This window comes from Typopeltis vanoorti, chromosome 15, assembly GCF_054136105.1.
Source record: "Typopeltis vanoorti isolate ZY-2024b chromosome 15, IOZ_Tvanoo_1.0, whole genome shotgun sequence".
Taxonomy (NCBI): domain Eukaryota; kingdom Metazoa; phylum Arthropoda; class Arachnida; order Uropygi; family Thelyphonidae; genus Typopeltis; species Typopeltis vanoorti.
The window spans coordinates 46,783,059-46,802,080 of record NC_143563.1 but is presented as its reverse complement, the minus strand read 5'-3'; the positions used below and the strand labels follow the sequence as shown (position 1 = coordinate 46,802,080).

The following is a 19,022-nucleotide window of genomic DNA, read 5'->3' as shown; positions in this document are numbered from 1 at the left end:
CATTCATTCATCCATCCAGGATGGAACACTCCAATAAAGTGATCATGACATAGCTCAACTATGTCATCTGCATTGGTCAACCGAGTCCCATCTCCATCCAAAAAGGTAATATGCCCATAATAATTTTTACTCCTACTTGCCACATTTGCAAAAAAAAAAAAAAAACTCCTTGGGATTCTCCTTGAATTGTAGCACCAGTTTCCTCTCATATTTTAATTTTCTCCTTACAATACAAGTCAATTTCCTAGCCTGAGCCTTATATTCTTCATGCAACTGTTCTCCACCTCTCTCTTTATATGTATTCCATAATCTCTTTTTCATCTGCAATTTCTCCTGAATTTTTCTTGTCATCCATTAGACTCCAAATTGCTTTATGTTCTTTACTCGAGGTATACAATCTGCTAATGCTGTTAACAACTTTTTCTTATTTCTAATTCTATGATAGTTGCCTGCCTTAACATTCCACATAAATTCTTTCTGCCTTGATACCTCAAGGCAGAAAGAATTTAAACATGCCTGTTCATCCTACAAGTCAGGACCAGATGGTCACTCTCACCAACTGAGGGAAAGGGACATCCCGATATTGCTTCAGTCACTTCTTTCTGGAACCATTCCAGAATGACCTTATCAAAATTGAAAACAACGACCAAATTTTACACCATAGTTCATGTGTGGTTTGGGCAATGCTTGATGCAGTGGTGCAACAGCAATGAATCTAAATATAGAGAGATGTCACAAATTGCCTCCAGATTCCTAACCTTATTCTTGAAGTAGAGTTTCATAAAATACAGTAATAGCTTCACCTCTGCACTCCAAAATGCAACACTGAACTTACAGGCATCAAAATGGCTATTTCATTCATTTGTCCAAGTCAATCAAATCTTCTTGAAGCGACTCACAACATTGGCAACACTCCTTATAGCTCTCAACTTTACATCAGCAAACAACTGAAAATTCCCTGTAAATTCAAATGCAATATCATTAGAAAAATAAGCTGAAAAGCACACTATTAGTTACCTTGAAATGTTCTCCAATACACAACTTGCTGGTCATTCAGACAACCAATCTGCTTAGTTGTCTGAGAAATATATATAAAAATATGACTTCTGCCATTGATTTAGCTCTTAGCATCTCCATGAGGTCCAGCTCCAACTCATAATACTTCAATAAAGAGTCAAAACTTATCTGGGTTGTGACCTTTTGCATAATGCATAATGCTCCATATACAAAAGGAGGTGTGCTGTGCATTATGGAATACTGTAGTTGGGACAATTTGATGTATCTAGAGGCAGTTGATTTCACAAGTAGCCTAGTTGTGGAGATACTTCGCATGCAAACTTTTGTTTGCTTGCATTTGGGTAAAGATCGAGACAAGTACATAATTTCTTGTCAAGTATGTCTATTAAGTACGCGTATGTGTAAAATAATGGTCAGTTGAGCTTCCTGCAATGAGTCACCTAACTCCATGGGGATAATACCTATATGATGATGATGATAAAGTATAATCTTTCTACAATCTCCTTTTTATCTAATCAATCTATTATGCACACCAACTTTGTGTGAAAAATTTAACAATACCTTTATGAAGTCCAAGAATATCATATGAGTCCCCAAAACATCTAGCGTGCTTGTCAATCATTTGGTCTAGTGGTTAAGTACTTGGCTTCCACCCACAAGACATGAATTCAATTCTCAACATGAGATTTTATTTTTCATTATTATTACTTTTTTTTTTATGATAAAATATCAGTAGCAATTGGTGCTTGGTAAGAAAATGCACTGAAGCAGGATAAAATGAATGTGGATAAAGGAGACTGAAAAGCATGTGGAGTAGGTTGTGAGAAAAGTGGATATGAGAGAGAGAGAATGATCACAGATGGGAAGAGAGACAGAATGTATAGTAGTGAGGGAGTAAATCAGAATAAGGAATGGGGAAATGAAATAAGAGGTATGGCACAGCATGTACAAGTAAGGAGATGGTGTAGGTGAAATTGCCATGGATAGAGTGGGGTTGGTCGTATTTAGAGAAGTACAAACAAATAATACCGGGAAGGGAAGGTTGACTGGTATGATCATATCTAGAGAAGTACACAGAAATAATACTGGGAAGGAAAATTTGGCAAGTTGGTGGACTGGTGAGGCACTGCAAGACAATAATGACATCACCATGACTTATGGAACTTCAAATGAACAGTTATGTTAGTATATTAATGCAAAGAGTACATAAGCTTAAGATATTAAAGGTATTATTTCTGGGAAAATTCTCGTATTATTCCTCTAAGTAAATATTATTTTTATGGCAATTTAGCATATTTTTGTTTAAGAGTAGCCCATTTTTTATATAAACAAGACAAAACAAAAATAGGCTAAATAGCCATAAAAATAATATTTACTTAGAGGAGTAACATGGGAATTTCCTCATAAATAATACCTATAATCACTTGTGCTTTGTAATCAAACAACTCCTCAACCACTGGCTTGCTACTCAAACCCCTGCAACAATCCCTCCCCCCTACTCATAAAAGCACTAACATAAGCCTATATCATAATCATGCCCTAAAATTTGAGTAAAAAGCCAATGACATTATAAAAAAAAGGGCACTCCTAAACAAAAAAATAGACTAAATAGCCATAAAAATAAAATTAAGATATTAAATTTTTTCTGAAAATTTACTTGAAAAAAAATTACTATCAACAATATTCATACTGTAAGAAAAATGAGATATATTTACATCTACTTCTTCTGCCTCAATGTGATCAACAGGAAATTCTACAGCAGTATCTGGAGTTTCTTGAATTTCTATAGCATCTCTCGTCAAGGCATTCTTCACTTTGGCTCGATATATTCCACCCCAATCTGTAATGTGCAGGTTTAAGTGAAATGCAATAAAATATTTAAAAATAACAATACACTATTAAATTATTTAAGGAATTTGTAACATATATTGGAATATTAATTAAAGAAACTTTATTGAATACTTCCTATATTTCGGCAATGTCACATTGCCATCTTCATGGGAACATACAAATATGACACGTACACGCAGGAACTACAAAAAGCAAATGAGGCAGAAGATAAGAAACTACTATTGTTCCTAAAGTCCTAATGGTGCCTCCTAGCAGGCTATATTGGGTTGTCTTGGCCTTTGGGCTGATGTTCTCATGATGTAAGTTTCCCCAATTTGTGGCAGCCTCATGCACCCAAATTTGTTGAGGTTTGGAATGTTTTTTTAGAGCTGAGACTGATTCTATAAATAGTCTTTCATACTTGAACTTGCTGCAGTGTATTACTTTGGCTTTCTTCCAACGTATTCTGTGGCAGGTATCCAGAGCATGGTCTGCAAGCCCAGATGGCTGTACTGTTGAAACTGAATGTAGTCTTTGTGTTCTGAAATCCTGATATTCGCTGTCCTGCCTGTTTGGCCAAAGTAGGACAGTTTACAGCTGCAAGGGACCTGGTATACCCCAGGTAGGTCCACGGGAAGGAGTTGGTCTTTGGTAGAGGGGATAAGGGATGCCCAGTTTTTATATGCTTTTGTAACAAGAAGTCAGGTCATATTTTTTAAGAATTTTGGTTATTTTTTCCGAGGCGCCCCGGATGTAGGGAATGGTGATAGATTAAGTGTAATCTTTATTGTGAAGGGAGGTTACTGGTTTAATATTTTTTGGTGGTTGTAGCCATTGGCTAAGAAAGTATTAAGGATGTGGTTTAGTTCCGTGGTTAGGGCATTGTCATCTGAACAGATGACAATGCCCTAACCATGATAATATAATAGCAATAGTGTTTTAATAATTCCATATTGTTGTGAGGGGGGGGGGGGGTTTGCTGGTGAATGTATCTGCCTGTATGGGTGGGCTTTCTATGAACAGAGAAAACCAAGGAACCATCAGGCTAGTGAGTGATTAGAGTGACGGAGTGATTAGAGTGATTAGGAAAAGGATGCTGTTGTTTTCCTCTTTTTCCAAGGTGAACAGGATTCTGGGGTGTTGGTTGTTTAAGTGTGTTAAGAAGGAGTGGAATGTATCCGAGCCAGGTGGCCAAATACTGAACATATCATCCACGTAACGAAGCCAAATAGTAGGTTTTTGTGGGGTTGAGTTTAAGGCTTTTTCTTCAAAGGTCACCATAAAGAAGTTGGCCAAGGGCAGGGAAAGTGGTGAACCCATGGCTGTCCCCTCTATCTGTTTGTAGATTTTCCTTGCCAAACGAAATAGCCTGAGTTCATTGTGAACTGAAATAGGGCTGAGATATTGGGAGGAAATTTGGCTTAGATTAGCTCTACGGTTTCCTTGAGTGGGACATTTGTGAATAGGGAGGAGACGTCAAAACTGACCATTATGTCAGTATGTTGGAGTGAGAGGTTTTCTATACTGGCTTTGAAGTGGGCTGAGTTTATGTGTCAAAACTGATATAATGGTCAATTTTGACGTCGCCTCCATATTTACAAATGTCCCACTCAAGGAAACCTTATAGCTCATCCAAGCCAAATTTCCTCCAATTTGTGTGTCTCTCCAATTTTCTCCACAACTGGAGACACATCATGAGAACATCAGCCCAACAGCCAAGACAATATAAATATAGCCCACTAGGGGGTACCATTAGGACTTTAAGAACAATAGTAGTTTCTTATCTTCTGCCTCATTTGCTTTTTGTAGTTCCTGCGTGCACGTGTCATATTTGTATGTTTCCATGAAGATGGCAATGTGATATTGCCGAAATATAGGAGTTATTCATTAAATTAATTTATTATATATAATATTGGAATAATAATTAAATTTAATTAATATTCCAATATACGTTGCAAATTCCTTAAATAATTTAATAGTCATGTGTTACAAATGTATAAGCCTTTCTACAAGAAGGAATAAAAATAAGAATAATACAGTACATATAAAGAGAAATGTAACCTAATGAATAAAGTGCCATATGTAACATTTATATTACAGTTATTGCTGAAAGTGTTGACTGTCTGTTTATCACACAGTAGATGAATGAATCACATAATGGAACTTGTGTCACAACACAACCATGGATAGAGAGCATCAGCTGCATACTGAATTTGAACCTGTAGTTCTTACTGTGTATGATATGAATACTAAGAATTTTTTCAAAAAATCCTCATCCTTTGGGGCTTTGTTCACTTACTACTGAAAACTTCAATTAAAGATGAAATTCAAAACATGAAAAGAAGAATATAATTTCTCGTATACTATACAACCAGAGAAGGAAATATCATAATAAATCTTATTGTGATTTACACTAGATTCTCAATCATTGGGTATAGAAACAATGGCATTTATATGCTGTATACTAATGCCAGGAGTATCCGGAATAAGGGAGAGGAATTGGTGGCGCAGATAGCATCAGCCTGGCCAGAAATTATTGCGATCACTGAGACGTGGTTGACAGAAGAGGATATAAAAACAGGAATAGAAGTCGCTGGGTATAGCATTTTTCGTCAGGATAGGAGGGGAAAGCGTGGTGGTGGGGTGCTGCTTATGATAAATGATGACCTATGTCCTCTAAGAGTGGAGAATTTGGAAGGAAGAGAGACAAATGATTTTGAGAGCGTATGGTGTGAGCTAGAGGTAGGCAAGACAGGATATTTAGTGGGGTGTTGCTACAGACCCAGGAGCACAGAGGATGGGGACCAGGAGATGTTTAGACAGCTAAGTTTGGCAAGTGCAAGAAGAATGATTGTTATGGGAGATTTTAACTTCAGTAGTATAAATTGGAGAGAGGAACATGCATGTAACAATAGGGGAATGGAATTTCTAGAATTCTTGAGGGACAAATGTCTTAGGCAACATGTAACAGAGGGAACAAGAGGTTCAAAAATTTTGGATTTGGTTATAGCATCAGAAGAGTTGATAATAACTGAGTTGACGTCTCTCCCACCAGTTGGAGAGAGTGACCATATGGTGTTGACATGGAAAATGAATAGACATGCAGGAGTATCAAAGAGACGGGAACTTATGTGGAATTATAAGGCAGGTGATTATAATAGTCTTAGACGTCAACTTCGGGAAGTTTCATGGAGGGAGGAATTGGACAGCAGGGATATCACCAGTGCGTGGGAAATTGTGAAAGAATATTTGTTATCAGCAATGGTAAGTTGTATACCACGAGTGAAGAAGAGGGCGCAATTTGGAGTAAAGTGGATGACAAACAACATTAAACAGGAACTGCATGCGAAAAAGAGGCTATGGAAGAGATATAAGGAGACAGGTGAAGAGAGGATGGGTGAAGAATATAAGACACAGACCAGAAGAGTGACTCGTGTGGTAAGGAAAGCGAAACTGGAATATGAGAGGAGATTGGCCCTAAGATCCAAAGAAAATCCTAGGGAATTTTTTAGCTATGTGGCCAGTAGGAGGAGAAATGACTGTGGAAGAATGATATTGTGGGATAAAAATGGGAATAGAGTGACTGATGCAGAGGACATAGTGGAATTGTTCAATGAACACTTTATTGGAGTATTTCATCCTAGAGGAGTCAGTTTTAATGCTAGAGGGATAGGACTGGTACGAGGTCTGGAGGTACAGGAGGAGAGTGTGTTTCAGATACTGAGTACTCTGGATGTCAGTAAAGCTGTGGGACTGGATGGTATTTCGCCACGAGTTTTGAGAGAATGTGCTGGCGAATTGACAATACCTTTAACGTGGCTTTACAATGAAAGTCTGGCTTTGGCAAAGGTGCCCAGGGAATGGAAGGAAGGTAAGATAGTGCCATTGCATAAGGGTGGTAACAGACTGGAAGTGTCTAATTATAGGCCAGTCTGTGTGTCATCAGTAGTTGTTAAGATCTTGGAGAAAGTAGTGAGGGACCGTGTACAGCATTGGGCAGATGAGGGTAATGTTATCTGTGAGAATCAACATGGATTTGTGAAAGGACGCTCTTGTTTTAGCAATATGCTAGCCTTTTATAATAAAGTTACAAGAGCATTACATGAGGGAACGGCATATACTGCAATTTTCTTAGACTTGGCGAAGGCATTTGACAGGGTGCCACATGATAAGCTGATATTTAAGTTGCAGCACATGGGTCTGGATGTCAGATTGGTCAACTGGATTCAGGATTGGCTGTCTGATAGGTATCAGAGAGTTGTGTATGGTGGAGCAGTTTCCAGGAAGCAGAGGGTTACAAGTGGGGTCCCACAGGGCTCAGTACTAGGACCTATATTGTTTAACCTTTATATCAATGACATAGCCAGTGGATTGCAGGGGGATATTCAGTTGTTTGCGGATGATGCGAAGCTGGGAAGGATTATTAGTAATAGCGCAGATGTGGTAGCCCTGCAAGAGGATTTAAATAAGCTAGATAGATGGGCATATGAATGGGGGTCTCAGTTTAATGCAGCAAAATGTAAGGTCTTGAGGTTTGGGAAACATCGATGGGATGCTGCATACTCTATGGGAGGAGTTATACTGGAGGAAGTAGGGGAGACAAGAGATCTGGGGTTGATGATTGATAGAAACCTGAAGTTTAGGGGACATATTGCAAAGGTGGTGAAGGTAACACAGAGGATTGCTGCTATTATGAGAAGGACACTGACCTGCAGAGATAAGAGGGTTATCATTCCGTTGTATAAGTCTCTGATCAGACCACACTTGGACTATTGTTCTCAGATTTGGTCCCCAGGATTTGAAGGGGATAAATTAACTGTGGAAAGGATACAAAGACGGATGACAAAGATGGTTTCAGGACTGTACAATGATAGTTATGAGGATCGGCTGAGAGAATGTGGACTGCAGAGTTTGGCGGATAGAAGAAGGAGAGGTGATATGATTGAGACTTTTAAACTGTTGAGAGGTGGTTACAGGGTTGACACTGGGGAGTTCTTTCGCTTGGTTGATCAGCGGGAAGGAGTGATGACAAGAGGCCATCCCTGGAAGTTACGAAAGGAAACTGTGAGCAAGAGGGTAAGGAGTGGTTTCTTTGTGTGGAGGGTGGTTGAGCCGTGGAATGCATTGCCTGATGGAGTGGTGGGACGAGAACGGTCAGTGACTTTAAAGAGTGGTATGATAAACTTTGTGTTTCTCACGGGGGGACCTCCCCTCGATGAGTCTTGACAGACTTTATGTCTTAGGAAGGACCTCCCTCGATGAGTCTTTTGACTCCTTGGAGGCCTGAATAATAATAATAATAATAATAATAATAATAATAATTATGTTGAAGACCAGGAGTACACCAAAGTAATTCACTACATGATAGTCAACACTAACATCTATGCCACTACCATGTGGAAATAAGACATGAATATTGTAATTGTGAAAAGATACAGTGCAGCCAATTATTATTATTATTGCACCCTCCATGGAGTCAGCAGACTCAACATGGGAGGTTCATTCAACTGACAACACATTTATAGTACTGAATCTTCAAATCTTTAACACTCCCTGCATTAGCATCATATTCTGATAATGCATTCCATTCACTCACAATTCTCCATGTAAAAAACCTACTGCTTGCACCCCTTCTTTCCCACACTACATATCTTCCAGGGATGGCCTTCTATTCTTTATAGAAGAATTGTGGATTAATCTGATAAAATCCCATCACTAACTTAAACATCTCTATCATATCACCTCTTTTCCTCCTATCCACCAAACTCTAGAATCCATATTCCTTCAACCTCTCTACATAGCCAATATTTCAGCATCCTGGGAGTCCATTCACTCACAATTCTCCATGTAAAAAAAAATCTAATGCTTGCATCCTTCTTTACCACACTACATAACTTCCAGGGATGGCTTTCTATTCTTTATATAATCCCTTGCGAATTAATCTGATAAAATCCTCTCACCAATTTAAATGTCTCTATCATAACATCTCTTTTACTCCTATCCATCAAACTCTGCAATCCATATTCCTTCAACATCTCTACATAGCCAATATTTCAGAGTCCTGATATTGTCTTAGTCATTTGTCTCTGGACCCTCTCCAATGTTTTCACATCATAATGAATTCCAGGTAACCAAATCGAAACACAATAGTTCAAGTGTGGTCTGACCAGTGCTTTATACAGTGGCACAATCACTTCCTTATCCCTACATGTTAGTATACTTCTCATGATAGCAGCATTATGAAGAGCAGTCTTTGCAACATTTGCGATATGCCTTCTAAACTTCAGTCTGATATCAACATTACTCCAAATCTCAAATTTCATTCATTTCCTGCAGTACAGAACCTTCAATACAGCACATAGCCTTTTATTTCTGCCCAAAATATAACACTTTGCACTTATTAATATTAAAACTACAACTCCACTTCTTTGTCCAAGTCAAAAGTCTACTCAAATCTTCCTGAAGGGAATTAACATCAGCAGTGCTACTTATAATTCTCTCCAACTTTGCATCATCAGCAAACAGCTGAATATCTCCAGTCAGTCCACTGATTTATCATTTGCAAACATGTTAAACAGCGGGGGGGGGGCAAGAACAGAACCCCAAGGCACACCATTGGTTACTTTCCGATTTTGAGCCACTGCTCCATCATACACAACTTGCTATGATTAAACCTCAATCAGATGCAATGATTTATCATATGAATTGAATATAATGTCAGGAGGTAAGATATTTTTTCTTCCTTTAAGAGAGGGAAAAAATCATTTGAAAATAATAATGTAACTAAATGTAAGATCTTGAAATTTGGGATTCACCAATGGGAGTTTGCACACTGTATTGATGGAAATATACAACAGGGAGTAGAGAAAGCAAGGTATTTTGAGGTAATAACTTGAAGTTTAGGGGATATATTATGAAGTCATGAAGGACTTTGACTAGCAGAGATAAAAGAAGTGATTCCTTTGTATAAAACCCTAATCAGGCCACATCTACATTACTGTGCTCATATCTGATGACCAGGTTTTGAAAGAGATGAAGTAACCTTGAAAACAGCACAGAGGTGGATAACAAAAATGACATCAAGGCTGTATTATGAGGACAGACTGAGGGCATGCAAACTGCAGAATCTGATGGATAGAAGATGAAGGTGTGATATGATTGAGATATTTAAATTGTTGAGAGGCAATTACAGGACTGACACTGGGAAATTTGTCATGCAGTAGAACAAGGGACCATTTCTGGAAGATGCAAAAAGGAGGTGGTGGTAAAGAAGGGAGAAGTAACTTTTATTAGACAATGGAACACATTGCCAGATAGGGTGGTGAACATGTAGACAGTGAATGGGTTTGAAGAATGTTTTCACTTAGTTACAAAGTAAATTATACTTGCCAATAAATTATATACTTGTTTAATTCTTTACCCAAGTGAAAGTAAACAAAGTCTAGGCAAACAAAGTATCATGAAGATATTTCCCACACAAACTTTGTCTGTTCACACTTAGGTAAAGAATTTAACAAGAATGCAATTTCTTGGTGAACATAACTGCATTTGGTGAACAGGATTAATGAGTGGTAAGACAGACTGAGTTGTCTAATGTGGACCTCCTGGAATGAACAAGTCTTGTGACTCTATGGAGGTTCTAAATAATAAGAGTAAGAAGAAGAAGAAAATGAAATATAAATCTACATGAAGCGTAAAGTTTCCCAATGTTTGAATATATGGAAATTATAATATTTCTGTGATAGTGATGGCAAACCTATGCGCATACAAGACAATATAAGGCAATATTAGTTGCCTGACATATCTGTTACTTGACAAGTTACTTATTTTTAATCTCGCTGTGCCAACTTTTGTTTGCTCATGTTTGGGTGAAGAATAAAAACAAGAATTTCTTATTAAGTATAATGTACTTCCTTACCCAGTGGGAAAAATTACAACTATCTCAAAACAAGAATATGGTACTACCATTTTGCAACTTGTATATGGAAATATGACTTCGCCTATCGATTTAGCTTTTAGCAACTCCATGGGACTGCCTTCTGCTGATGAGATCTCAATAAAGATCGAAACTAGTCAGGGTGATGGCATTTCTCATAATATATGACAATATATATATATATATATATATATATACAGTCATACCCCGAAGTTACGCCGTAGGTGGGACCAACAAAAAGCGCAAGTGGAATTCGCGTAATCATTTTGCATGTAATTTATATATACATACAAACATACAAAATATTAGTTAATTGGGACCAAGTGTTTACAAAAACACCTATTTTTTAAGAAATATAATCATAATTGTAGTTTTTCGTACATAAAAAAAAGAAAGTTATTTCGATGTCGATGATTTCATAAAATCTAATAGAATAATCTGACGACATAATGTCTTTTTCTTGTCACGCAAAATTTCTTCATAGCAAGCCAATGATTTTTTTTATTCCTTGCCTTGTGGCTACAATTCGTTCCTCATTAGAATGTATGTCCTCCAAAATCTGTAAACCTTTCTTTTATGATTGTTCTCACTGTGGATTCCTGTAGATCGAACCTCTTTGCTAGCTCACAAATTTTCATTTTGCCTTCAAAATTCTTAATGTTGAGTTTTGTTTCCAAAGCCAATGTTTTTCTTTTCTTGCTAGCTGTAGAAGAATCGGACTTGCTTCTTTTGGACGACGTTATTATTTTTTATGTGATAAAATTTTTATCAAGAACATAATATTAAACAATCGCAAGGATCGTAGACTATAAAAATCGTGTATGAATGGAGTGACAGCATGTGTGACACTGGCGGCCGGCGCCGGAAAGATACGACTAGTAGTGAGGCGTGAAGCAGGACAGGAATACGTACATATAAGAAACCGCGTAACTCCGGATTCGCGTAAGTCGGGGTATGACTGTATATATATATATATATATATATGAAACAGAGTATACTTGTATTATGATACTGGGGCAAAGTTGATGTGAAGTCCATAGCCTCCATATAGACGTAGGCTCATCATGACAGTACTTCACATGCATATTTTTATTTTTGCTTGCTTGGGCAAATGAAACAGAAGAATAAAATTTCTTGTCAAGTATAATTTATTGCCATTACAAATTAAATAAACAGTTAAAACATGTTTGTTAAGTTCCTAGGCATTCTATTTGACATTTCCCTGTCCTTTTAGTCAGTCTCATAATAATACAGTATGTGGAAATGCATTCAGATCTCATGGTCTGTTTTCAGCAATACCAAATCCTTCAAAAACATTTTCACTGCACATTTGTTTGCTGTCACCTTGAGTTTGCTACTCCAATTTGGTAACCCTTTTTAAGACTGACTTGACTAACATTCAAGACTGACTTAAAAGTAGTCAGAGTCTTAATTGTTTGAAAGCAAGAAAGTTCAAAACAAATAAGACTGACTACTTCAGGTCAGGTATATTATTCTCTGATATATGTTAATAGCAATGCTGACTGTTATTAATTCAGATACTTGAACTAATTTTCATTTAATGTTCCCTCTTTATGAGATAATCACTAACTTTTGTTACATATTTACACTTGAATATTTTTTTCTAATTCTGGAATGATAAATATTTTAAGATCTGGAAATACATTCTGTAACTATTTTGATATGATCTCTATCTCTTTACTTTCTCTAAAAATGTTCTTCCACAATTTTCAATCCTGATATGCTTGTTTTCTCAGTTGCATCAGCATATAAAATTGTATATTTTATATTCTTCTTAAACTCCATCTTTCATTTTTCTGGTCTTGGCTGAATTCAGGATTTTATGTTGTACTTGGTACGTTATCTTCTGTTATGTAAATTTCAAGGCACTTAATACTAATTCTGTGTTGTTATTACTACTATTACTAATTAATCTCTGTAGATTTATTGCAAGGAGCCTCACTCAATCAACGATAATATATGTATCACATTGAACCTAAATTTATTCACAATGTTAGACTGGCAACACATTTTGATCTTGCATTCTAATCACCAGCTACTCTGCATGTAAAAAATCTGCTTTTCATGCCTTTGTTCTCCACATATCCCTATACATAACTTCCACAGACGATCTCACATTCTCATCCTCTATTCTATACATAATCCTTTCTATAACAATTCTGTAAATTTCCCTCACCAAGTTAAATTACCTGTTGTTAAAGATACCAAGCTATTTTAAACCTGGTTTTACTCCATTTCCCAAGTAAGCAAACAGACAAATAAGTCAAGTTTGCACCTGCACATAATGCAAGTCTAGCTGACCCTGCAGGTAGTGCAAGACCAAGGTAACTCATGGTAAAAGTAGAAAAAGCTCTGATCACTAATCTTAATATTTACCCATAATGCAAAGCACATCTCCTGGAGGAGATGTATGATGCTTTGTATTAAGGGCAAGGGGGCACTACCCAGACCGGTTTCGACCTTTATTGAGGTCTCATCAGTGGGAGCCAGGCTAGAAATATCAAGATTTTAGTAATACAGAGCTTATAAGTATTTTACCAGAACAAGTTACCATAAGATGTTTTAACCTTATTAAATAAAAATCTCAGGAGGAGATATAAATGAAGAACGTATTTTACCTTGGATTTTTCTACTTTTACCATGAGTTACCTTGGTCTTGCACTACCTGCAGGGTCAGCTAGACTTGCATTATGTGCAGGTGCAAACTTGACTTATTTGTCTGTTTGCTTACTTGGGAAATGGGGTAAAAACCAGGTTTAAAATAGCTTGGTATCTTTAACATTCATTATACCCAAGGTAAAATACTTTCTACATATATAAATTACCTATTATCTGAACTATCTGCTAATCTCTCTAATTTACATTTCCTCTCTCTCTCTCTCTCTCTCTCTCTCTCTCTCTCTCTCTCTCTCCCCCTACAGTCAACAATCTGGAATCCTGACACTGTCTTACTCACTCATCTCTGTACGCTCTCAAGTTTTCGAATATCATCATGGAAAGCAGGTGAGCAAATATGCAATACAGCATTGCATGTGCAACCTGACTAATGGTTCATACAGTGATAAAACTATCTCTAATCTGTATTTGTCAGTGTGTTGCTTTTCATAATGCTAATGAACTGTGTAGTCTTTGCAACACTCCTGAAATGTAAGTGTTATTGTTGACCAACATTCCTGAATCTCATCCACCTTCTGGAGCATAGTTCCACTCACAATATACAGCCATACATCAACATTTATTAACATTAAAAGTACAACCCCGTGTATCCATGTTAGAAGTCTATTTAAATCTTCTAGAGAGAATGTCATCAATTTCAACTTTGTATCATCAGCAAATACCTAAATATACCCTGTTGAGTCTACATGAAAAAAACATTAACAAAAAAAAAAGGCAAATAGTAGTGGCTTAAGAACCCTTGGCATGCCACTGGATACCTTCCTTTTTTTTGGGTGGGGAGGGGGGAACATTGTTTACCCATACTTAATGTGATGGTATCATTTAGATAACAATCTTCTATCCATCTCACTAATTTACTATTATTTTATTATTATTTATTACAACATTTGGTGAGTGGAATGCATTGCCTGAGTGTGTTGTGAATGTACACACATTGAATCAGTTTAAGGCATGGTTGGATGGGTTTTGTGTGTGATAGCGTGTACCTCTCACAATGAGTCTCTGACTCCAAGGAAGTCAGATGTTAATAATACTTATTATCTATGTCCCATCTTTCCTAGCTTGTATACTAACTTGTCATGCAGTACTGTCAAATACCTTTGCAATGTCCAAAAAATATCACATTTATCACTCTTTCATAAAACAAGTAAATGCCAAGACCTATATTTTACAAACATATCAACAATATATCTATCAACTCCAGCTTGTATTAGCATTACTTTTGTGTGCTGGCATTTCTGGGAACCTTCTTATTGCAACCTGGTCAAAGGTTAGTCAATTCTTTTGCAAATTCTCTAAAAATACATTCTTTAAACCCACAAGTAGATTAACATCTTGTTTATTTATTTGACACCTCATACAGTTCTGCTTCATTCACTTCTAGTCCCATTTGACTCTTTTATATTGTTGGAGAGCATTATTCACACCGGTATGGAATAAAATGAAAAAAGTAGTGATTAAATAATTCCACTACATTCTCTGTAATGGTTAGTTCTGACTGTAATAATTTTTAATACCTACATGAGACTTTTAATATTTATAATACATAAGTGAACGAAAGACCTGAAGAAACCAGTGTTATGAAAGAACAGAAGAGTAAGGTAGGAGAGTTTATGAATGTAGATGTGTATGGCACGAGTGCAGAGAATGAGTGAGATGAGTGAGAAGGAACACAAGATGGATAGGGAAATGGTTGGGGATACAGGAAGAAGTGTAGATGATGGTTTCAGGAGTGGATGTGTGAGTGTGCAAGAAAGAATTAAGATAGTCAAGAATGTGAGGGTAACATTTAGGTCTGTGGAGAGGTGTAGTATCAGTGATAATAGAGAGAAATGGCCAAGGGGGAGGGTATGGAGGAGTCATATCAGTAGGACTTGATATAGAGATAGAAATGAGCTAGTGTGTATGTTTAGAAATGTTATAAGTATTCAAAATAAAGGAAATGGAATTGTAGCATTGATAGAGAGTTCATTTGCCCAAAACTTGCTGGAATAAGTGAAACATGGCTAAATGAGGATCACATTCTGACAGGAATACAGATGGAGGAATATGTAGTCTTTCATGAACACATACAAGGCAGAAAGGGAGGAGGAGTACTGTTGAGAGGTAGCAGAGGAGTTGCACCCATCTAGGGTGGAGATGCAAGGAGCAAATAGTGACAGTGGTTTTCAAGCAGCATGGTGTGAAGTGCAGATGGAAAGGATGAAATGTTTAGTAGGGTGATGTTGCTACACACCTGGTAATGTGGAAGGCAATGAGAAAGACATATTTAGGCAAATTGGTCTGCCTAATAAAGAAAAGGGTGATAGGGTGATTTCAATTATGGTAATATAGACTGGAATAAAGAGACAGTGTCTAGAACCAAAGAGAATGAATTTCTTAAGTTTTTGAGAGCAACTATCTTAGGCAGTACATAACAGAGGTTACACCAGGATGGGGAGGGAAGGGTGTCTTGGATTTGATTATCTCATCAGAAGATATTATTTGTAAATAAGTGTCAAATCTTCCTCCAGTTGGTGAATGTGACTATGAAGTGGGTGAGGTCAGCCATATCAGGACTTTTATGAGAAAAGGTTATATGCATAACTATAAGGCAGGTGATTGTTACAAACTCAAGAGGTGGCTTGCAGCAATATCATGGAATGAAGAATTGGATGGGAAGGAAATCAATGCTGCCTGATCCCTACTAAGGAACTAGCCAGAAGAAACAATGACTGAGTGTCCAAAGATGAAGAGATTAAATAAGGCAGGTGTAAACTGGATGACTGAAGACGTGAGGCATGCGATCTGGAAGAAAAAGGCATTGTGTATTGCCACAAGATGAGTGGCAATAATCTGTTACACGAATATGCAAAGAGCAAACAAAGAAGGTGACTCACTTCATAAGGGTAGTGAAAGTGCAGTATGAGCAGCATTTAGCAAATGAGGCCAAAAGAAATCGTAGGCAGTTTTTTCAACATATATGGCCAGTAGAAGGAAGAATGATTATGGGAGGATGATGTTGGTCAGTGATAATGGGAGAATAATAAAAACTGAGGAGGAGGAGGAGGAGGATATAGCAGAGTTGTTAAATGAGCAGTTCATTAAAGTATTCCCTCCTTTTGAATGTAACATAATGCAGAACTTGAGAGCAGTGAGAAGGAGGAGGTATATGAGGAACTGAGAAAAATTGATGTCAATAAGCCATGGAAATTGATGGTATATCACCACGTGTCATGAGGGAAATGTTCCAGGGAGTTAGCAAGAGCTTTAACTTACCTTTTTAACATCAGTCTTAGACTGGCCCAAGCCCCAAAGGAGTGGAAAGAGGACAAAATTGTCTGCTTCATAAAGGGAATGATAATAAGACTAAGGCTTCAAATTATAGCCAATCTGTTGTCTGGAGTTGTGGTCAAGGTGTTAGGTAGTGAGGATCAGAATTCTCTTTGATGGACAGCATGGGCTTGCTAAAGGAAGATTATGTTTTAGCACTCTATCTACTTACTTATTATAACAAGGTGGTGAATACATTGGATAAGGAAGATGTGCATATAGAGTAGTATATTTAGATTTTGCAAAGGCATTCAATAGATTGCCACATGGAAAGCTAGTAATTAAAGTGGAAAAAATGAGGCTGTACGGTAGATTAGTGAGGTAAATTGGAGATTGGCTGTCTGATGGGGTATCAGCAGGTTGTGCATGAGAGATATCCCAGAGATATATAAATGACACTGAAAGGGGCTTAAACGGTAATATTCAGTTTTTTTGCAGTTATGTAAAGTTGGGGAGTTATGAGAAGTAGAGCAGATGTTGCAGCCTTGCAAGAGAATATGAATAGACCATCTGAATTGGTTAATGTGTGGGGATGTCAGTTTAATGTAGCAAAGTGTAATGTTTTAAAATTTGGGAAGTAAAGATGGAATGCAGAGTATAAATTGGTGGGGGATATCTTAGAGGAGGTGGAGAAGATGAAAGATCTGGGGGGTGATGGTGGATAGGAACTTGAAATTTCAGGGACATTTCACGAAAATTGTTAGGACAACACAGCAGATACTATGCATATATCATAACATAATGTATATAAAACATATACATATATATATAAATATTTCTATAACAATGTAATATATCTTACAAAATTTAGGCCATACCATTGTCTAAATCAACTTCCTTTATTGGTGATCTTATCTGATTTTGTAACTTTTTTATCCTAAATATGCCATCTTCTTTGGTTTCTGTTAAAAGTGTTGGCTTTAAAGATAAATTACTGAAGTTCTCATTAACAGCAGGGTCTGTATTTTCTTCTTTTAAGTCAGAGTTTATTAAACCTAAATGCTCTTCTATACAGTTATCATTATTCTTATTCTGTTCTGGTACAACATCAGGAACAGAATCATTTTCTTGCTTCTTAGCATCCACATTTGATTCATCTTTTACAACATCAACATTTTCATGAGTTTCTGGCACAGATTTAATACTGTTTGCAGTGGTTCCTCGTTTAGAATTTTTTGAAGGAGAATGTTTCTGTAACCTAAAATAAGCAATAAAAATTTTGGAATTGCTTCAAAAACTTTTTTTTTAAAAAAATTTACATTATACTATAATTTCATACATGTTTATTGCACTTAAAAATCGATCATTATATATTACCATCATTACCAGCTTAAACCTAAAAAACAGAGAAAATGATACTGTAAAAACCAAAACTGTAGTTAAACAGTACTTCACTTTTCTGTGAGTCAAAAACTCATAGCTGATAGAAGCAGATATGTGTTTTTCCAAGCCAACAACTTGATGCATGCATACTGCTATAGACAGACTTAGAGAAGGAGGAATGTCATGAAGTTATGTTAATTCTGGTATGAATAATTGCCTGGGCTACTTATATATAGAAGCAGATGACTTTACATCAAATTACCCTGGTATTTATCCATAATGCACAGAATTGCATACTTGGGCAATATGATATGAAGTCATTTGTCTCCATGTACAAGCAGATGTTACTAATTATGATATCACATCATGTGCATTTCATTTAGAAAGTAAATTATAGTAAACAAACAAAAACTTGTACAACTTAGTTTTAAAATCATATCCCATTAACTCATTTATTTATTCAACTACCAAAGCATTCTCTTGCTCTTCATATTCATTTCATACAATTCTCTTGTTTGCTGCCACTCACAACCTTTTGTCCATTCTTCATATTTTTTTATCCTTTATTTATCTATTTACTTATTTATTTATCCTTTCAGTATACACATCCTCTATTATATTATGAAGTATTATGAAATACTTATGAAACAACTGGCATATATTTATTTATTAATTTATTTCAACATTTTAGTTTGCTACAATTCTATATATATATATATATATATACTAGGGGGGAATCTCCCTCCCGGCACCCAATCCCCCGAAGTCCGGGCTGGTAAGCCGGTAAGACAAAAAACGTGACATAAAAACGTTTCAAATTTCGGCTTATCTTTTTATATATATATAGAGTAGATATATCAGGCGCAAACTTAATTGTTTGCATATTTGGGATTAGGAGTTAAATAAC

At 36.6% G+C, this 19,022-nt stretch overlaps 1 protein-coding gene across 1 annotated transcript in view; it reads right to left on the bottom strand.

Annotated features, from left to right (window-relative positions):
- Positions 1 to 19,022, bottom strand: part of LOC150098735 (doublecortin domain-containing protein 2-like) — a 138,773-nt gene that overhangs the window by 13,130 nt on the left and 106,621 nt on the right. Inside the window, exons 6-7 of the mRNA XM_090405739.1 lie at positions 17,611 to 17,990; positions 2,733 to 2,857 (exon numbers count right to left, since the gene is read on the bottom strand). Coding sequence (XP_090261865.1) covers positions 2,733 to 2,857; positions 17,611 to 17,990 — 505 coding nt within the window. The remainder of the gene's footprint in view (positions 1 to 2,732; positions 2,858 to 17,610; positions 17,991 to 19,022) is intronic.